This window comes from Protopterus annectens, chromosome 6.part0 (assembly GCF_019279795.1).
Source record: "Protopterus annectens isolate FY-2018-M chromosome 6.part0, PAN1.0, whole genome shotgun sequence".
Taxonomy (NCBI): domain Eukaryota; kingdom Metazoa; phylum Chordata; order Ceratodontiformes; family Protopteridae; genus Protopterus; species Protopterus annectens.
This window is the reverse complement of record NC_056737.1, coordinates 1,372,866,638-1,372,885,564: the sequence shown is the minus strand read 5'-3', so window position 1 is coordinate 1,372,885,564 and position 18,927 is coordinate 1,372,866,638. Positions and strand designations below refer to the sequence as shown.

Here is an 18,927-nt window from a genome sequence, read left to right as displayed (position 1 = left end):
GTGTAATATATCCATTGATTTGCTAGTATTCTTTCCTAAATTTGCTAACAAGGGTGAATACATATTACATTTATTGCATGTCCACAGACAATTACATTTATACCTACATAGAACAAAAGACATCAGAAAATCTGATAAATTATTTCATTCACAGAAGTAAAATTGGGAAAACCAGTTAAACAGTTGCCAAAGTCACTTTCTCACTGGCTAACGAACTGTATTACTCTACCTAAGCCGTTACAAGCCCATTCAACTAGATCCATGGCTACTTTCTCAGTGTTTCACTCCAGAATGTCCATGGATGATGGATACACAGCAGCAACCTGGGCTACTCCCCATACCTTTGTTGCTCATTGCAAATTGGATCTGGTTTCCAGAGGTAGAGCATCATTTGGCTCAGTCATGCTCAAGAATATCCTTTCTCGAGTCCACCCTGGATTTTAGGTAGCTGGGGACTCTGTCCCATCAGTTGAGGATAAAATGAAAATTGACAAAGGTGCTACTCTACATGACTTGTAGATTAAGTTGTTTGGAGAGAGGTACATTAGGGTACTGGCTAATTTTAACATCCCAGTTTCCAGACTTCTCTAAAAGTAACACAGATGTGAGAAACCTGTCTCACCTATACTGGAAAGTAACTAACATGTGGGGAAATATGAAGTACTTAATTGAGAGATCTGTAGGATAAATGCTTTCTCTAAACACGTTTGTTTAAATTATCACACTTGGCAATTAAGAATGTATGTAATGCAAAGCCAGAGCAAGTAGGTGCTCTTCATCGCACATACTACCACTTCCAAGTCTTAAGTCAAGGTTTCCTATGCATATGTATGTATATGTTATGAGATACATTATTAGTCTGTCTCCTAGAGTGTAACAGTACAGAATTTGGACTTGGTAATTTTTCATGCTTTGTAAACAAACTAAGCAGGTGTCATTTGTCTCGTCTCTTGTTGTGGACCAGTCTACCCTGGTTAGCAAAGTTAAATAAAAAATAGTGCAAGTAATGATTTACCGATGTTAAGGCCATCTTTCCACATATGTGCACTGAGTAGTGATGCAGGAAGAGTATTGTTTGCTGTTCCTGCCGTTCTAAAGGGAAATTTGCATGTGGAAGGGAAGTTAGGCTTATAGAAAAGTATGCACTGCAGAGGTAACAAATTGACAGCTGAGGGAGAGACTGAGAGAGATGGGCAGAAAATTGCAGTGTTTAGTATGAGTACATTAATGAAGTAAGGGTATGAATAAGATTTGGACACACTGCACAATGTGTAGGGAAGTGGAAATGATGGAGTTGAATGTTAGTGAAAGGAAAGAGGTTTGTTCATGTGAATAGTGGACCCTTGGAAGTAAGACTTGGGAAATTACTACTTCAGTCAGAAAGGTGGAGCCTGTGCAGTATCACTGTGAATTGTTGGGGACAGTATGGGTCTGTGAAACGCATTTCCTCAGGTTGTGGTATGTTGCATCTCAGAACTACTTTGGGCAGTGTGTGAAGAGTCATTACCTTTGGGCTAGCTGTCTGTTTTTACCTTTACATCTTGTCTTGAAGGATCCTCCACTGGTTAGCTGGGGCAGCCACGGTGGTGCAGGGATTAGCGTTGTCACCTCACAGCAAGAGGTTCTCTGGTTCGATTCTTGGCTGGGTGCCTTCTGTGTGGAGTCTGCATGTCCTCCCTGTGGTCGCGTGGGTTGCCTCCGGGTGCTCCGGTTTCCTCCCACATCCCATAGGTGGATTGGACACACTAAATTGGCCCTAGGTGTGAGTGTGTGCATTTGTGTGCCTTCTGTGGAAGGTTAGGCGCCGGGCTGGCAACTCGACACTGTAAAACTCCACTGCCAATCATGAGCGGACAGCTGATCCGCTGTGGCAACCCCTAATCGGGAAAAGCCGAAAGAAGAATTATCATGGTTAGCTGGGCAGCAGGAAAGCCAGAGGTTGGTGATAGCTTGTGTGCAACAGCTGTCCAGATGTCAGTGATGTTTTGCTTCACTAAGTGTACCCCTCCCCCAGGACTGTAGCATACAGTGGGTGCACCAGAAGTTGTGCCCATCTTATAGCACACTTGGGCATGCCACTGTGCTCCCCTTCAATACTGTACAGTTGTACATCTGCCTGTAGACCCTGGGGTCTCGAAGAATAGAGAGTTGCATCATGCTTTGTTGATATTACTTTGACTGGCCAACAGCGACAGTTTTTGAACTTGAATCTAAAGTGAAATAGATGTTTATACTATTGAGCTAGTGGGATTGCTGTATTTGAAGATTATTAGTGGCTGAGCTCCTGCCCATATTTCAGTTTAATGTGTGTGCCAAATTAACTGTTTTTTACCTGCAACTGTGTTACCTATAGTCACCCGCTGCACATCACCGGGATGCTCTGGTATCCCCATACTGTTTGTCTTCCAGTAGCTTACCCTTTTTGTAAAAGTTTTTTTTCTTCCAGATGGTTTTGCTGTAGTAGCTACTTAATTGAAACCCTCTCATTATCTCCCTTCAGATTTCAACTTTTCCCCCTGCTGTAACTGTGAACTATTCCTGCTAGTCACCAGCATTTTTATTTTACTGATACTGCTCTGTAACTTAAAACTTTCTGTTAATTACCTGCATCTGTCTCTTCCAATCACACTGTTACTACTTGTATTCACCCAAGAATCATTTACGGTCCAAATTAGTTAGCATCGTATCTCCTATCTACACACTTCTGTTTGACATTTTCTCAGTTTACAGGTGTGTATGTCCTATATTTTCACTAAGTCATAAGTGTTCAGTCAGTCTAATATAAGGATAGAATTTATAATGTAACACTCTGACATAGTAGCTTACTGATCCTGATGGCAGCTTCAAACAGGGTCCAGTTCCTGCCTGCTATTCTCTGGCTCATTCCACTCCCCTACCTCCAATTCCCACCCATCCCTACTACTCCTAAATTTATATCCTATAACTCCACCCACTACTTCAAACAAACCAGTCATATCCTAGTAGCTCAGCTTACACACCTAACCACTGACAGTTGAACTGCTCTTCCAGGTGTCTCCCTCCAGTTCAAATGTACTTTTCCCATCTCTTGCTACACTATTTCTAGTTTTACTACTACATCATTTTTCACTCAACTCAACCTTATCACTAAACCAACTTATGTAACCATCTTTCTATCAACTGCATCTGAATGCTACTTAGAAATATCTCCCAGCATCTCTCAAATAACTCCACTACTCCTCTCCAAAGTAAAAATTCTCCCAGCAAACAATTCTGTTCATTATATTTCATTAAACACCTCTACCCTGTCCCTTCTAGTCTACATTGTCAATTCAGTGAGAATGCAATATCGATTTCTCCACTCTTTCATATTTTTGATCTTATCCCTGTATGGAGACATACACCCTAGTCCAGATCCTACTTCCTCCACCCTTCCTTGCACCATCCAAGCCCAATAATTATTGTAAAACTCTACATATTGTACGCTAAACTTACAAAGTATTTGTAACAAATCTACGGACCTTCATGCCTGGAAAACACTCAACCTGATATTACTGCTGCCACCAAAACCTGGCTTAAATCAGATATAAACGATTCTGAATTCCTCCTTCCAGGCTACAATGTAATAAGGACTGATTGCCTCCACAAAAAAGGAGGAGGTGTAACACTCCTTTACCCTAATATGTACAATGTATTCCTATGCAAAGATATCATCCCACAATTCTCTATTGCTAAAATTCTGGTCTCCATCCTAAAAATAAGTAAAAAAAATGTATGCATCATAGTCCTTTGCATTCCCCCTATAGCCGCGGTAGTGCAGCGGTTAGCATTGTCGCCTCACAGCAAGAGGTTCTCCTATTCGATTCTCGGCTGGAGCACCTTCTTTGTGGAGTCTGCATGTCCTCCCTGCGGTCAAGTGACGTTTAAAGACATGCAGGTAGGTGCGTGAATGGATGTGCCTTCTTTGAAGGTTGGGCATCGGGCTGGCAACTCGGCACCGTAAAAAATCCACTGCTAATCATTAGCAGACCGGAGTTCTGCTGTGTCGACCCCTAACTAGGAAAAGTCGAAAGATATTAGTTTAGTCCTTCACGTTTCCCTTGGCAATAACATACTGATACTGGAAGAAATACTGTCTTGGAACTGTAGCACTATTAAAAATGAAACCATCATTCTAGGTGATGTAAATATTAAGTGGTTAAATTTTTGTTCTAAATTTCCAGCCTCAAATGTAAACCTATTTCACTTCACTCAACTGATCACCCCCTTCAACAATATGTAATAGAATTACTAAGGAGGGTTCCATGATCCGTCCTTGACTGGATACTGGTTTCTGACCTTACAAAAATCTCCTCCGCTGGTACTCTCCCAAATGGTATAAATGATCACCTCCCAGCCTTTGATCATCAAGTAGCATCCTCCTTCCACAAACAGCCTAATTACAAACATGTTGGGAATCTTACCAATTTTAACCCACAGATATTCTCCAGTATACTAAAAAGTATGAAGTGGACTAACTTAAAATGTCTTCCTCTAGATGATGCTCTGGATAACTTCACCACAACCTTTTTAGAAATGTTAGTCTTGCACCCTCCCCCCAAAGTAAAAAGGGCTTAAACCAGTCATGCTCCATGGCTAGCCAAACCTACTAAAAATGTAATGCCAATTAGAGATAAAACATGGAAATGGTGGCAAAAACATAAAAACCCTTCAGATCTATATTGAGATTCAAACAGCTCTGTAACCAAGCAGAACAACTAGTATCCAAAGATAAGAGAGCACTGTTTAAAACTTCAAGTCATATGCAGAGTCCCAAAAAATTCTGGACATGTATAAGATCGCTTCTAAACTTTGGCACAAAAAGCAACCTGTGCCCACACCAACACAAAACACCAAAACAAATAGCCAGTCTATTCAACTCACACTTCATAAATTCTATAGCTAACATTACTGCTAACTTTTTGCAACTCCACTCTAGTACAAATTGTACTGGAATAGCTGCACTACCCCATCTCTCCCATTCCCCTTTCTCTACAGCCTCACTTACAGATGAATCAGCAGTAAATGCTTCATCCAGAGTCTCACTACTTATCCCATCTTCTACTATAAAAAGCCTACTTCTCAGACTAAACCCCAACTGTAACGCAGCAGACAAACTACCTACTGAATATCTAAAACTTACTGCAGATGCCATTGTATACTCGTCAGTAGGTCCATCCAAGAGTCATATGTCCCAAAACTTTGGAAAAAAGCTTTTATTCTACCCCTTCCCAAAGGAGACAACTCTACCCATACCTGAAAACTACCGAAACATAGCCGTTTTATATCCTATCTCTTAAGCTCCTTGAAAAATGCCTAGACATGCAACTTCTGCATTTCCTCCTTAATAACCAAATCCTATCTCCAACTCAACATGGATTCAGACCAGGTCATAGTACTCCATCTGCTTTAATATCCTTTATGGATACAGTCAATAAAGCCTGTGACCTAGGGAAAGTTGTATCCACCCTATTTCTTCACTTCTCAGAAACTTTTGGTACAGAATGTCACTCACTTCTAACTCCTCTCTCAAATGCTAGTCTGTCACCTCCCTCTCTTGGCTAGTTTTCTAGTTACTTATCAGACAGACAACAGGCAGTTAGATGGCAAAACTGTCTTTTGCCATATTTTCACACTTCTGCTGGTGTTCCCCAAGGCATATTATTAGGGCCACTTCCTCTTCACTCAGAGGTCTTTCATAGGTATGCAGATAACTCCACTATTATATGCTCCACAGACACTACATCAGATCTGCAACAAATCATTCAGTTGGCATTTACTTCCATGGAGACCTGGTTATACAACAACCATTTGTCTCTTAATCCCAGCAAAGTCAAACTTATATTCACCCCCAAGAAAAGCACTTCCATAAACAGAACAAAAAGCAAGAGTAGAATTAAAAACATCAAGTGAACATTGAACAATCCAACAAAAGCAAGCATGGAAGGAGTCCCAAGCACAACTGCTAAGCGCATTCATTCTTTTATATTCAATAGAACTTCACCAGAGTTAAAACCAAGTATACAATCCAAATTTTATAGGATTGTTCAAAGTTCACTTCCATAAACAAATCACAGTTCAGTATACTTTCCCAGAATAACACAAACATTGATGCAGTTAACCACACTAAACTGCTAGGCATAATTGATGAAAGCCTAAAATTCAACCTGCATATACAGCACTCTCTCAATAAAACACACCAAAAACTAGATACTCTTTACAGGCATAAATATTTCCTTTCTCCTTCCACTAAACTAGTACTTGCAAACACTCATCTACTTCCCTGCGTTATCTACTGTGCCCCCTTGCTTACTAACCTGCTGTCCTCCCAAAAAACAAAACTTGAAACATGTTGCCAAGTTCACAACAAGTGCCAGACAGTCTGCCCACCGCTGCTTATCCCTACACTTACTGAACTGGCTTGAACTCCCACACTATATCTCACCTATCAGCAATTAACTACAGCACACAAAATAATCTTAAAACCCTCAGATTGTCCTGCTCTAAGTTCTTTATTTGCCCACTATCTTCCCAATAGGTCCGTTAGATCTGAAAAACAGCACCTTTTTGCAGACCCACAAGCCCCATCCTACCTGCAGGTCGACTACTTCACTCTTGTGGTAGCCAGAGCCTGGAGTGCCCTTCCATTAGCAATTTGAACTACTCAGAATCTTGCTTCTTTCAAAACTTCTTTGCGTTAAACACCTGTCTGCCAACTGGATCTGTACTTGTACTAAACCTCCTCCCATTATAACCTGACTGACATTTTTGTATATACTCGTATTTCAAATTTCTTTGTCAGTTAAGTCTCTAGGGATAACTTAACTACACTTAAAATGTAATATCTTTCATAATGCACTCTTTTCACTTTTATTTAACTTTTTTTGTAATCTCAAGAGTGCATTTTAGCATATTCATTCATTTTAACTAATTGCTGTTTGCCTTTGCATTTTTTTTCAGATAAATCTTTTTAACTGAAAAAAAAATGCAAAGGCAAATAGCAATTAAAATGAATGAATATGCTAAAATGCTTGTATAATGTTACATTTTCATATATATTTTCGCATTGTTTATTGTATTAAATGTTCTATGTTTTTTTATGGAGCTTTTCTCCCTGTGCCTCCAGTGAAAATGGGCTCTTAATAGCCTAGTGGACTATCCCGGTAAACAAATGCAAGTAAATAAATAGTATTTATTTTATAACACAAGGTTTTAAAATGATATGCTGTTTTAGATGAAAGCTATTGAAGTTATGTCTTTTTTTAAATGTGGTAAACACAGCTTCATAGCCAGTGCTTTTCAGTGCCTTGATGCCAAGTTTAATACTCTTCTGTTGATGGCACCTTGTAAGTATTTTAATTATCATTTCTACGGTCAAAACCAGACTTTTTTAAACACAGTCAACAAATTTCTTGTTAACCATTATTGACCTAGGCAAGGAAACATCCAATGGGTAAGTGCTGTTTTTTTCTGAATTATAGAACCGTTGCATACAGATACACAGATATGAAGACATCTCTGAATTTTCCAATTAGCCTTTCAGTGCAACAAATTTGTTTTCCTTAATTTAGTTTATAGAAACATGATTTTCATGTAGTTTTGCATAAGAAAAAGTATTAAATTTAATTTTCTGTCTTTACAGACTGAACCTCCGTTAAACACCCCTGAAAATAGAGAGTATACTGCTGAAATCATGTTTGAGTCTTTCAATGTTCCAGGCCTTTACATTGCTGTTCAGGTAAAAACTAAATATGCAATATTCCTGTATGCATATACAGTATAAGTTAATGAAAAAGCGTATAAGTTAATGAAAAAGCGTAGAAGTTGATATGTTTTTTGTCATATTGGTGACGTGGAAAAGGTGTATAGCATTTAAGAAGTTTAGAAAAGGAATATAATTCATGGGAAGAGCTGGTGGTAGTTTTATTTGCTATGATGTATAGTATTCCTAAATCTAACGATGTGAGTATAGAAGGAAATGAAATAATTAGTGCTCCAAATCAGTATTCTGTCTTCTGCGCACTCCCTTCCCCTCATTTTTTTTGTTTTAGGGTTGAAGAGAAGTTTGATGTAGTATTTGGGTGAGATATGTTAAGGGTCCTGTGGATACATACCTGGGAAAGAGAAAAGTAGAGTTCTGAATTTAATGTTGGTAATTTGGCAACTGGATTTTGCCTTGCAATTTTGGTGTGGTGGATGGAAGGAAGAGACTACCTTCTACTGCTGTTAATGTTATCTGAGAAAGTAAACTATATGCCACAGGAAATGAAATGAAAAAAGTTGAGAATCTGCATGGTGCAATGTGTTCTTCATGGGTCACATTGCAGTCATAACTCTTAGGGCTCTGTGCTGCAATCTGAGCCTGATGTACAGCCTGACTTCTCATTTTTGGGAATTCTTCGCACATGGTCTGGCTGATGGTGCCTTACCTCAAATGGCTCATTGAACCTAGTAATATAGGTGGCATTTGCCTGCTCCATTTTAGGTATGTCTTGAGTGCACTGTAGTCTGGTATTTGTTTTTTTGTTGGAACGCGTTAAACAGGGCAGAGCACTTATGATGATTGATCAGTTTCAGTCTCCGTACAGAAAGCAGAAATACACACACACAAAAAGCATTGGAGAAGCTTAATATGAATGCAGTTTTTAAACATTTGTATGTACAGTATAGTTAGCCCAGACCTGCAATCCAAGAGTATTTGAAATAAGTACCCCACTGTACAATCCCTTAAGAAAGGGCTTCCTACGTAGATTGAGTTAAATCCACTGTCAAAATAAGTTAACCACTGTGCCTGTAAGTTCAAATTCACCACAAGGACTTGCACATCCAGTAAACCTTTTGCTTTGGCCCTGAGCAAGACATGGTTAACTGCACTATTTGTTCTGCAGTATGTCTAAGGAAAAGCATTCAGGTTTTAAAAAAATGTGATTCCTGTACACAGAAGATGTCCATCACTGATGGACATACCAGCTGTGTCTATTGTTTAGGGGCAGTGCACCTGCAGGGCTCTCTTGTTCCATTTGTCATGGATTTAGTGCAGGAGTCCTACAGGAGCACAAGAATAAACTTATTAATAGAGGGCTTCTTAAAGGACCCTTTGAACAAAGCCCCACAGCACCCTTCAACTTCAAAATCACCATCAGCTCTGGCTTCTGAGCCAACAAAGCAGTTGACTCTAGTTACCATTGTCTTGGATCCAAAGTCTGTCTGATCCGAGAAAGACAAATTTCCTTCGGTTCCACCAGTTACTTTGGAATCATCCAAGAGAAAGAGGGGACCGGTCACTGTCCTTTTGAGCCTGTACGCTCGGTGCCACAATCCCCATTTGTACAGTCTGTGGCTGGTGGCCACAAGTCCTCAGTGTACTCCTCCAGATCATTCAAGAGTTTATTGGATGATGATGTGGAGCGTGTGGTGCAGAGGTTGCTCAAGACACCGGCCCTAGCTAAAATTCTGTCCAGTACAACCCAAAAGGATGTGGAGCCGAAGTCCATTTCTTCTGTACCAGTTATTCCTCCTTTGACTCTGTCGTGTTCAGAGCCAGAGCATCTGGAGGTCGTAGTGGTGGAACCGTCGGTTCCAAGAACCACATCTGGAGTTTCGGTACTGATGTCTGCTCCGATCGCTTCTGTCGAAGGATGGTGGGAGCTGACACTCACCCGTCAGCTCCGGGGTGGAGAGTCGGCTCGGACTTTTGTTGGACCCAGCTCACCCATTCGGAGCTTCGGCACAGGTAAGTTCAGCATCGACATCGGCCTCGGAGTCCTCATCCTTGGTGCGGGGGAAATCTCCGGGTTCCTCTGAACCAGAGACCCTCTCTGGCCAGGATCGAGGTGCCTACGAGGTGATGAGGAGTGTGCTTTCCCGTGAGTCTGCTCCACCCTCTGCTCAGGACACTCTTCCCCTGTGGGGGCCAGTGTCAACTTACACTTCACCTGTTCCAGCCCAAGCGCAGGGAGACCATGCCTCAGGTTACCCCTTTGGGTGAGACATTTTCTTCTGAGACCTCCCCAGAACATCCCTCTGAGTAGATCCCTCAGAAGCGTACATGTAAGAGGAAGTATATAAACTCCCCTGAGTCTGTCACATCGGATACAGGCTTCGAGAATTCAGAAGGGTCCCCACATTCACTCTGAGGATGTCCCATTATCAGATATCATAGAGATCCTTAAACAGCGGGGTGAGTGGAAGTCCCTATCCTCTTCTGAGGATGAGTCTGTTTACCTAGAGGCATTCGGCTCTTGACCCTCCACCACTTGGGTGTCTCTGCCTTTTGACAAACTATTGCGGGTAGTCAATTGGAAGGCGTGGGGCTCTCCAGAGACGATGGACCCTGTTCCGAGGAGGCCAAATAAGTTTATCACTGCCCCCGAGGACAGGCATTTTCTTACAAAAGGTGTTCCGGTAGATGCTATGGTGGTGGCGGCGTCCACTAAGAAGGAATTAACTAAAACATCTTCATCTGTCCATCCTTCGAGCAAAGAATCTCGAATGATAGACAGATATAGGAACCGTATGTTTTCCTCAGTGGCGTTTATTCTGAGGTTGCTGAATTATGTTACTCATTTCACGAAACTTCAGAGGGATCTCCAAGGAGTTGGGAGATTCCCGCCAAGTTGCTACAGCTGAGGCGCTCCCAGAGACCGTAATGACTCGGCTTGCAACCTTAACCTCCACAGCAAATTCCTTCATGCACCTGATTTTGTATGTGGGTGATGGAGCGAGTAGGGCAGCAGGCACAGGAATTGCTCTGAGGAGACATTCCTGGATGCGGCTTTGCTGAACCCTTCATGTCATCCTTTACTAACGCCCCTTTTGATGGCTCGTCCATGTTTGGGCCAAAAGTTAAAGAAACTCTCACCAGGTGTGAACAGGACGGCAAAGCTCTGTCTGCCATGGGAGTGCATTATTCCGCCCCTACTAGACCTTACCCCAAAGGTCAGAAGAGTGGAAAGATGTGGTTCCGGAAATCACAAGGAACTTTGCCTGCTGCACATGGCGAATTTTCCCCTAGGGGCAGGGGGGAAATGATAATGGAAGATGCCATCCTCATGGCAGAGGGGATCCGCAGAACCAGGGCGACAGATACGTTCTCTGGTAGGCCCTTCCAGCACTCCTGAAAGGAGACCTGCTTGTCCATCTCTGGAGGCAGTCGGGGGAGACTATCACTGTACCCAGAAGCCTGCCAAAACATCACCAAAGACAGATGGGTACATTCTGTCATATCCAGGGGATACAACATTCCCTTCTGTCATCCACCCCATCCACAAAAATTAATCTCAGACTTACCACTCAGTCAAGGGGATCAAGCAACCCTAGAAATCTAAAGGTTGCTAGAAAAAAGAGCCATCCAAAAAGTCCCTGCAGACCAATCGAGATCCGGAATTTACTCAAGATTCTTTTTAGTTCCAAAGAAGACAGTGGACTGGAAACCAATATTGGACCTCAGCAGACTAAATAAGTTAGTAAAGAAAGCAAAATTTCGGATAGTAACACTGCAGTCCATACTTCCCTTTCTGGGAGAGGACAATTGGATATGCTCGATAGATCTCCAGGATGTGTACTGTCACACAAAAATGAACAGGCACTTCAGGAGATGTCTGCTGTTCCGGCTGGGAGCCAGTCATTACCAGTTCAGAGCCCTGCCCTTTGGTCTCACCACAGCCCCCAGGGTGTTCAACAAATGCATGGCAGTGGTTACGGCTCACCTGAGGTGTCTAGTATTCCAGGTGTTTCTATACTTAGACGACTGGCTCCTGACTGCCACCGCCAAGCATCTACTAATCAAGGCGAGGGACACTACAGTCTGTCTCTGCTCAGAGTTGGGCATTACAGTCAATTTCAAAAAATCTGCCTTGTTGCCTTCTCAACATATTACTTTTATAGGAGAAGATTTAAATACAAAAAGCATGGTTGCAAAACTGCCCTCAGAAAGAGTCCTAACATTGCGCCATCAAGTGTCAGTCCTGTTGAGAAAAAATAAAGTTCAGGTGAGGTTTGTATTCAAGGTTTGGGTTCAATGGCAGCAGCAATAACTTTGGTTACCTTAGCCTGCCTACACATGAGAATACTACAATGGCTTCTCTTCACTCAGTGGTCCATGCAGGAGTTGTCCATGTCTCACAGAATTTTGATAACGAACACATGCAAAAAGGATGTTCATTGGTGGATCCAGTCTACACAGGTGACAATAAGTAGTCCATTTGATGTTCTTCATGTTTCACTGTTGCAGTAATCACATTTGGGTTATCTGCTTGCAGGAGCCCTCAGTTGGCCTGATTTACAAAGTATTGGGTCCTGCGTCAGTTGTTGTCTCATCTTTCATGATGTCTGGTTGTCAGGGGTATAAAACATACAGCCAATGCAAGTACATCAGTCTTTCTTGCCCTGCGGTGCCCGAAGCAGAAGCAGTTCGCAAGTGCCGGTCGGCCGACTCCTGAAATTTTCATTTTTGAATTTCAGAACGAAGTCTTCAACTAAAAGCTAAGTACCCGGTTGGGGAAACTTTTTCTTGCTCTTAACCGATGTCCGTAAAAGTAAATTGCATTACTTGTGGAAAGCAAATACCTCATAAAGATTTTCATTCGTACTGTATTCCTTGCCTAGGCCCTGACCACGATGTACCTCGCTGTCGTTTTTTTGCCTTATTTAAACCACGATCAGTCATCAGTATATTTTTGCTTCCAAATATTTTGGTGTTCGGTTCAATTATCCTGATATGTCTTTGGTAAGCCATCCAACTACCGACATTCCAAAAAAATGCAAAGATAAAGACAGAGACGGGCCGCTTAGGTCCAAAGCTGCCGATGACGCTTCTCCTAAGCCAGTCGCCAGTTCGCCGGTGCTCAGTGAGGTGCTCTCGCAGTCCCTGATACTCGCTACTTCAGATTCGCAGGTCTCTACTGAGACCCATTCGGAGTCCAGTATGCCGCGAGATGCTTCAACTGTGGAACCTGCGGATGTCTCTACCTTGGATGGGTCCAGAGCCGCTGTACAGGCACCGGCTTCTGAGGGTGTATTCAGGCCAACTGACCTGCGTATTAAACCAATGCCATCGTCTTCAAGGCCAAAATCTCGAACCATGCCTAGAAAACTGACGCCCAGACCGCCTTGGCAGGTCTGTATGCCTAAAAACAAATAAGAATGGCTGAAGACCTTATTACTTTTAATTAGGGGGAAGCCAACCTTCCCCCTCTAAGAGACCTAGGAGTGAGTTTGCTTATGATACTTATGACTAGGATTCTGAATTTTCTGTCTCCTCTGATGACCAGGATTTGCCCTTATCTACCTATGAGGATTCTATTCCCTTATTTCTTACTCCTGCCCCAGCACTGGCCTGTAGCCATACCTCCTGTACTAGACATTGTTGATGATGCCTTTTCGGAATCTAGCTTGGCCCCTGACTCTCTACCTCCTGCTCTCAGAAAACCTGATAGAAATTACAGGGTCCCTGACTTTCACAAGTTCCTTTTTAAAAATCCTACTGCGGATCCTGAGCCCATTCCACAGGGACCCAAGGGCATTAAAGCTACTACTGCCAAAAACCCTACCCCCTCTGATAGAGACTACAGGGTGCTGGATAGATGGGGTAAGAAGGTATACACTTCTACAACTTTGGCCATTAGGGCCTTAAACTGCTAGTTTCATATGTTAAAATATCAGCAGCATATTACAGGGATTGCTTAATCAGAAAATGATGTTGATTCCTGATTGTGCTGAAAATAAGGATTTACAGGATGTTCATCGTGCATACAGCTGCAGTCATAACAGATGGGTTCTCCTGCCGTCAGGCGGGTCCTCGGTCGGCCGAATTCCAAAGTCTAGGTCCGGCGTCTGTTGTCGTCGCTTCTTCCCTGACGTCAGTGCAACAGGGGTATAAAGGAATCAGCCGACGCCATTTTCTTCAGTCTTTCTTGCCGCGCGGTGCCCGAAGCAGAAGCAGTTCGCAAGTGTCGGTCGGCCAGCTCCTGAGATTACGAAAATTTGGAAACTGTAGTCTTCTTAAAAGCTAAGTACCCCGTTGGGGAAACTTTTCTTGCCTCAGACCAATGTCAAAGTTAATAATTGTATTTCTTGTGGGAAGCAAATACCGCATAAGGATTTCCATTCCCTCTGTATACCTTGTTTAGGCCCAGACCACAACGTCTCGGTCTGTCGCTTTTGTGCTACATTCAACAAACGCACTATTAAGCATCGGGCGGAGTTCGCCCAGCATTATTTTGGGAAAGCATTTAACTATACTATGTCGTCGGATACTCCGACTCCGGTTTTGTCTAAAAAACGCAAAGACAAGGACCGACACACGAGGTCCGCGGCCTCTACCGACACCACGCCAAAGCCGACTACACGTGGTCCGGTTCTCATCGAGGCGCCTATGCAGCCCCTGACTACTGACGACACTTCTTTGATAGTGTCTCCTGTGCCCGAGGTCGCAGGCTCCTCGGCCCACACCCCGACTACAGATACCGAAGCCACTGTTGGCGTTGAAACTCAGAATGTGGACAGGTCCACCTCCACTCAAGGTGTCTTCAGACCTTCCTCTTCTTTCTCCATCAAGGCTTTCACAAAGTCTAAAGCAACCATGCACTCTAAGAGACCAGCTACACAGGCCCCATCTATACACAGGCCGCATCTCCAGGCCCCATGCCTAAGAAACAGATGCTTAAAATGGCTGAGGATTTAATTACTCTTATCAGAGGTTCTCAGCCCCCACCGAACAAAAGGTCCAGAGTGGAGGAAGATTCCCCCTCCTCTGATCAGGGCTCCATTATTTCAGAGCACTCTGATGATCAGGAACATTCTTACTCCCCTTTTGAAGACTCTGATGCGGAGGAGTCCATCCCTTCTGTATCCCCCCCTGAGGATTCCTCATTTGGGGAAACTTTGCATACCTTAAGGGAACACTTCCACTGGGAAGGCCAAGATTATTCAGATTCCAAGAAAAGGCTCAGGGAATTTCTATTGCTACCTCAGCACAGGCCTCTGGCTATACCTCCTGTCTTGGACATCCTAGATGATGTTTACTCGGAGGCCTGCCTTAACCCAGACTCTCTACCTCCAGCTCCAGTTAAGCCTGACCGGTACTACAGGGTTCCTGACTCACACCAATTTCTATACAAAAGCCATGCTGCTGACCCAGAAACCATCTCACAGGGCCCCAAGGGAGTTAAGGCCTCCATTGCTAAAAATCCATTGCCTTCCGAGAGAGATTCCAGATCCGTAGAAAGGTGGGGAAAAAAGGTATATACCTCTGCTACCTTATCCGTGAGGGGCTTAAACTGTCAGTTTCATATGCTAAAATACCAACAGTTTCTGTTATCACAATTGAAAAGTAAAATGTCACAACCTGAACAACCAGACTTGAAGGAGTTGCAGGATTTGATGCATAGTGCAGAACAAGTGGGTAAGCATACCTTACAGTGTGGTTTTGATGCTCTAGAGGCCTCATGTAAAGCTGCTGTTACAGGATCAGTCATATGTAGGCATGCCTGGCTCAAGGAACAAGCCTTGCCTGATCATGTCAAAGCTAAATTATTAGACACCCCTCTTCAAAAGGATGTACTATTTGGAGCTAATGCTGAGGAGGTATTAAGGAAAATGGAGGAAAAGGCTAAATCAATGCAAACCGTGAAAGAATTTCTACAGGTTCAACCCCCACGTTTTAGTAGAAATTGGCTTTCCATAAAACTGGTCCTTTCCTGCCACAGACAGACCCCAAAGAGGCAGATACAGGCGCCTGAGGGGCAGATGACAATCCCACGGATCGTTTAGAGGCAGACAATGGCAAGCTCCTACACAAAGAGGTGGTGAGGACAACTCACAATCTTTCAGAAAGCAAACCCAATGACTTTCCCCTTTGCATGCCAACCAGGTCTCAAATGGCAGCCCCCTTAGGAGGAAAGCTGGCATTATTTTCAAAAAATTGGCATATTGTCACAAAGGACAAATGGATCCTGGACATTATAAACAGAGGCTACAAATTCCATTTTCACACCCTTCCAATAATGAGAGGCATGCCAAACCTGCCACACAATCAAAGGGCAGAGGCACAAAGGCAAATTACAGAGCTCTTAAACATGAAAGCTATTCAAGAGGTACCTACGCCCGAACAAGGTCAAGGTTTTTATTCCAGGCTATTTCTGGTGCCAAGAAAGGGAAAAGATTGGAGACCTATTTTGGACCTATCCATCCTAAACACATTTCTACTCGTACCAAAATTCAAGATGCTTACTCTACAGCAACTTCTTCCCATGCTGGGCAAGGAGTCTTGGCTGGTAACATTGGACCTCAAGGAGGCATACCTGCATGTCCCAATCAGACAAAATTGCAGAAGGTACCTCAGATTTCTTGCAGGTTCAACCCATTATCAATTCTCTGCATTGCCCTTTGGCTTATCTACTGCGCCCAGAGTATTCAAGAAATGCCTGTCATCAGTAATTGCCTAATGCAGACTTCAAGGGATACAAATATACCCCTGTTTGGACGACTGCCTGATCCAAGTGGACAGCAAGCACATTCCTCTGAAACATCTGGCTTATGTAATAATGTTATTGAACTCTCTGGGATACACAGTCAACAAAAAGAAATCAAGGCTGATACCCTCTCGGAAGATAATTTTCCTGGGTGCCAATTTGGACACAAACACCCAGATGGCCTACCTCACGCCAGAGAAGCAGGGGCAACTAATTCAATACTTCAGAACACTAGCAAATTACACCAGGCTGACTGCAAGGAAAATCCTGCAGGCTCTGGGATTCATGGCATCTTGCATCTTACTAATCCCATGTGCAAGGCTGCATACGAGGAAACTACAATGGTACCTGAAAAACATATGGTCTCAGCACAGCCACAGTTTGGAAACAATAATACCACTAATTCCATGTCTGCAAAAGGAATTTCTGTGGTGGGCTCAAGCATGCCAAACAAACACAGGTCTTCCATTCAGCAAGCCTCAAGCAAATCAAGTCATCACAACAGATGCCTCGGACTACTGGGGCACATGACAGATCGGTGCATTCAGGGCAAATGGTCCCAAAAAGAAAAGCACCTGCACATCAATCAAAAAGAAATGCTAGCAGTAATAAATGCTATTATAGCTTTCAAGGACCTTCTACAACCAGGTCAACTATTGATAAGAACGGACAACACCACAGTTATGTGGTACATAAACAAACAGGGAGGAACACATTCTTACCCCCTATGCAGACTGGCCATGTCACTTTGGAACATGGCCATGGACTTACAAATGGAACTACAAGCACAGTACTTGCCAGGCAAGGAGAACACGCTGGCAGACAACCTAAGCAGGAATATGACAGATCCGCACGAATGGAAATTGCACCCAAAAGTTTTTACAGAGATAATCCAAGAATGGGGAAGGCCAGACATAGATCTTTTTGCCTCCCACAAAAATCATCAGTTGACAAAATTCTGCTCAAGGATCTTCCATCCAAAGGCCTGGAGAATGGACGCTCTCTCTTTCAGTTGGACATCAATGACATTTTATGCCTTCCCACCTCTTCCTCTGCTGCCCAAAGTTCTATTGAAGACCAGAGCAGACAGACCAAAGATGATTCTCATTGCTCCGGACTGGCCAAGGCAACACTGGTACCCACTCCTGAGGAGCCTGACTCATTCCCCACCGTGGACCCTGCCTCTAATGCCTCTTCTTCTGACTCCGCACAACTTCAAAACTCTTCACAGCCTGCTAAAAACACTCAATCTAGCCACATGGAAGATTCCTTAGTATCACAACAGGCCCTACTCTCCAAGGAGGTGCAGGATGTCATTTTGGAGGCCAGAAGGCCATCAACTAGAAAAGCTTACTCCACAAAATGGAAACGTTTTTGTGTCTGGAATGAGAAAAAGGGCCAGGATCCTGGAAAACTGAATTTACCTCAAATACTACAATATTTGGCTGAACTGCTAAGCAGTGGACTTCCTTTCTCCTCCATCAAAATCCATGCCTCAGCCATTTCTGCAGAATACAACACTGATCCACCTTTATTCTCTCACCCTCTCTTAAGACAGTTCCTCAGAGGGGCTAAGAATTTAAGACCTCCAAGGAAACCACCAATGCCTGCTTGGGATCTTAATTTAATTCTGGAAAAACTGACCTTGCCTCCCTTTGAGCCAGCTGCCTCATCAGATTTGCAATATTTGTCCTGGAAAACAGCTTTCCTTCTGGCTATCACCTCAGCTCGTAGAGTTTCAGAGCTACAGGCTCTCATGGCTGTCCAGCCTTTTATCATCTTCCATCAGGCAGAGTTTCCTTACAAACCAACCCATCCTTTATGCCTAAAGTGGTATCCAGGGTAGCTTTAAATCAGGCCATACATTTACCTACCTTTTATCCTAATCCTCAAAACAAAGGGGAGAGATTACTACATTCCTTGGACATCCACAGACAACTGTGTTATTATTTGGACAGAACAAAGCCTTTCAGAAAATCAGAACAGCTCTTTGTGGCCTATGCGGTAGGAGCGCAAGGAAAGCCTATTTCCAAACAGACAATCTCAAAATGGATAGCCCACTGCATACGTTTTTGCTATTCCTTTCATGGCAAAACTGTACCTACAGGCATTAGAACTCATTCCACCAGGGCCACAGCCACCTCTGCAGCCTTTCTCAGAGGAGTTCCTACCAAGGATATTTTGGAAGCAGCCACTTGGAGTTCTGTGCATACCTTCTCCAAGCACTACAACCTACCATTATACTCGAAATCTAGAGCAGGCTTTGCCACTGCAGTCTTGCAGGGCATTTTGGCTCCTCCTAGTTCCACTTAGTGCCTACCACCCCTTTCTTAGCTTTGGGATTCTACCCATCTGTTATGACTGCAGCTGTATGCACGATGAACATAGTACAGTTTTGTACCTACCATAAATGTAGATGTTTGAGTGCTAATACAGC

The 18,927-nt window shown here is 43.3% G+C and overlaps 1 protein-coding gene across 1 annotated transcript in view; it reads left to right on the top strand.

The window, feature by feature from the left end:
• The window catches only part of ACTR3 (actin related protein 3), an 859,006-nt gene that overhangs the window by 437,093 nt on the left and 402,986 nt on the right, over positions 1 to 18,927 (top strand). Inside the window, exon 5 of the mRNA XM_044074929.1 lies at positions 7,661 to 7,756. Coding sequence (XP_043930864.1) covers positions 7,661 to 7,756 — 96 coding nt within the window. The remainder of the gene's footprint in view (positions 1 to 7,660; positions 7,757 to 18,927) is intronic.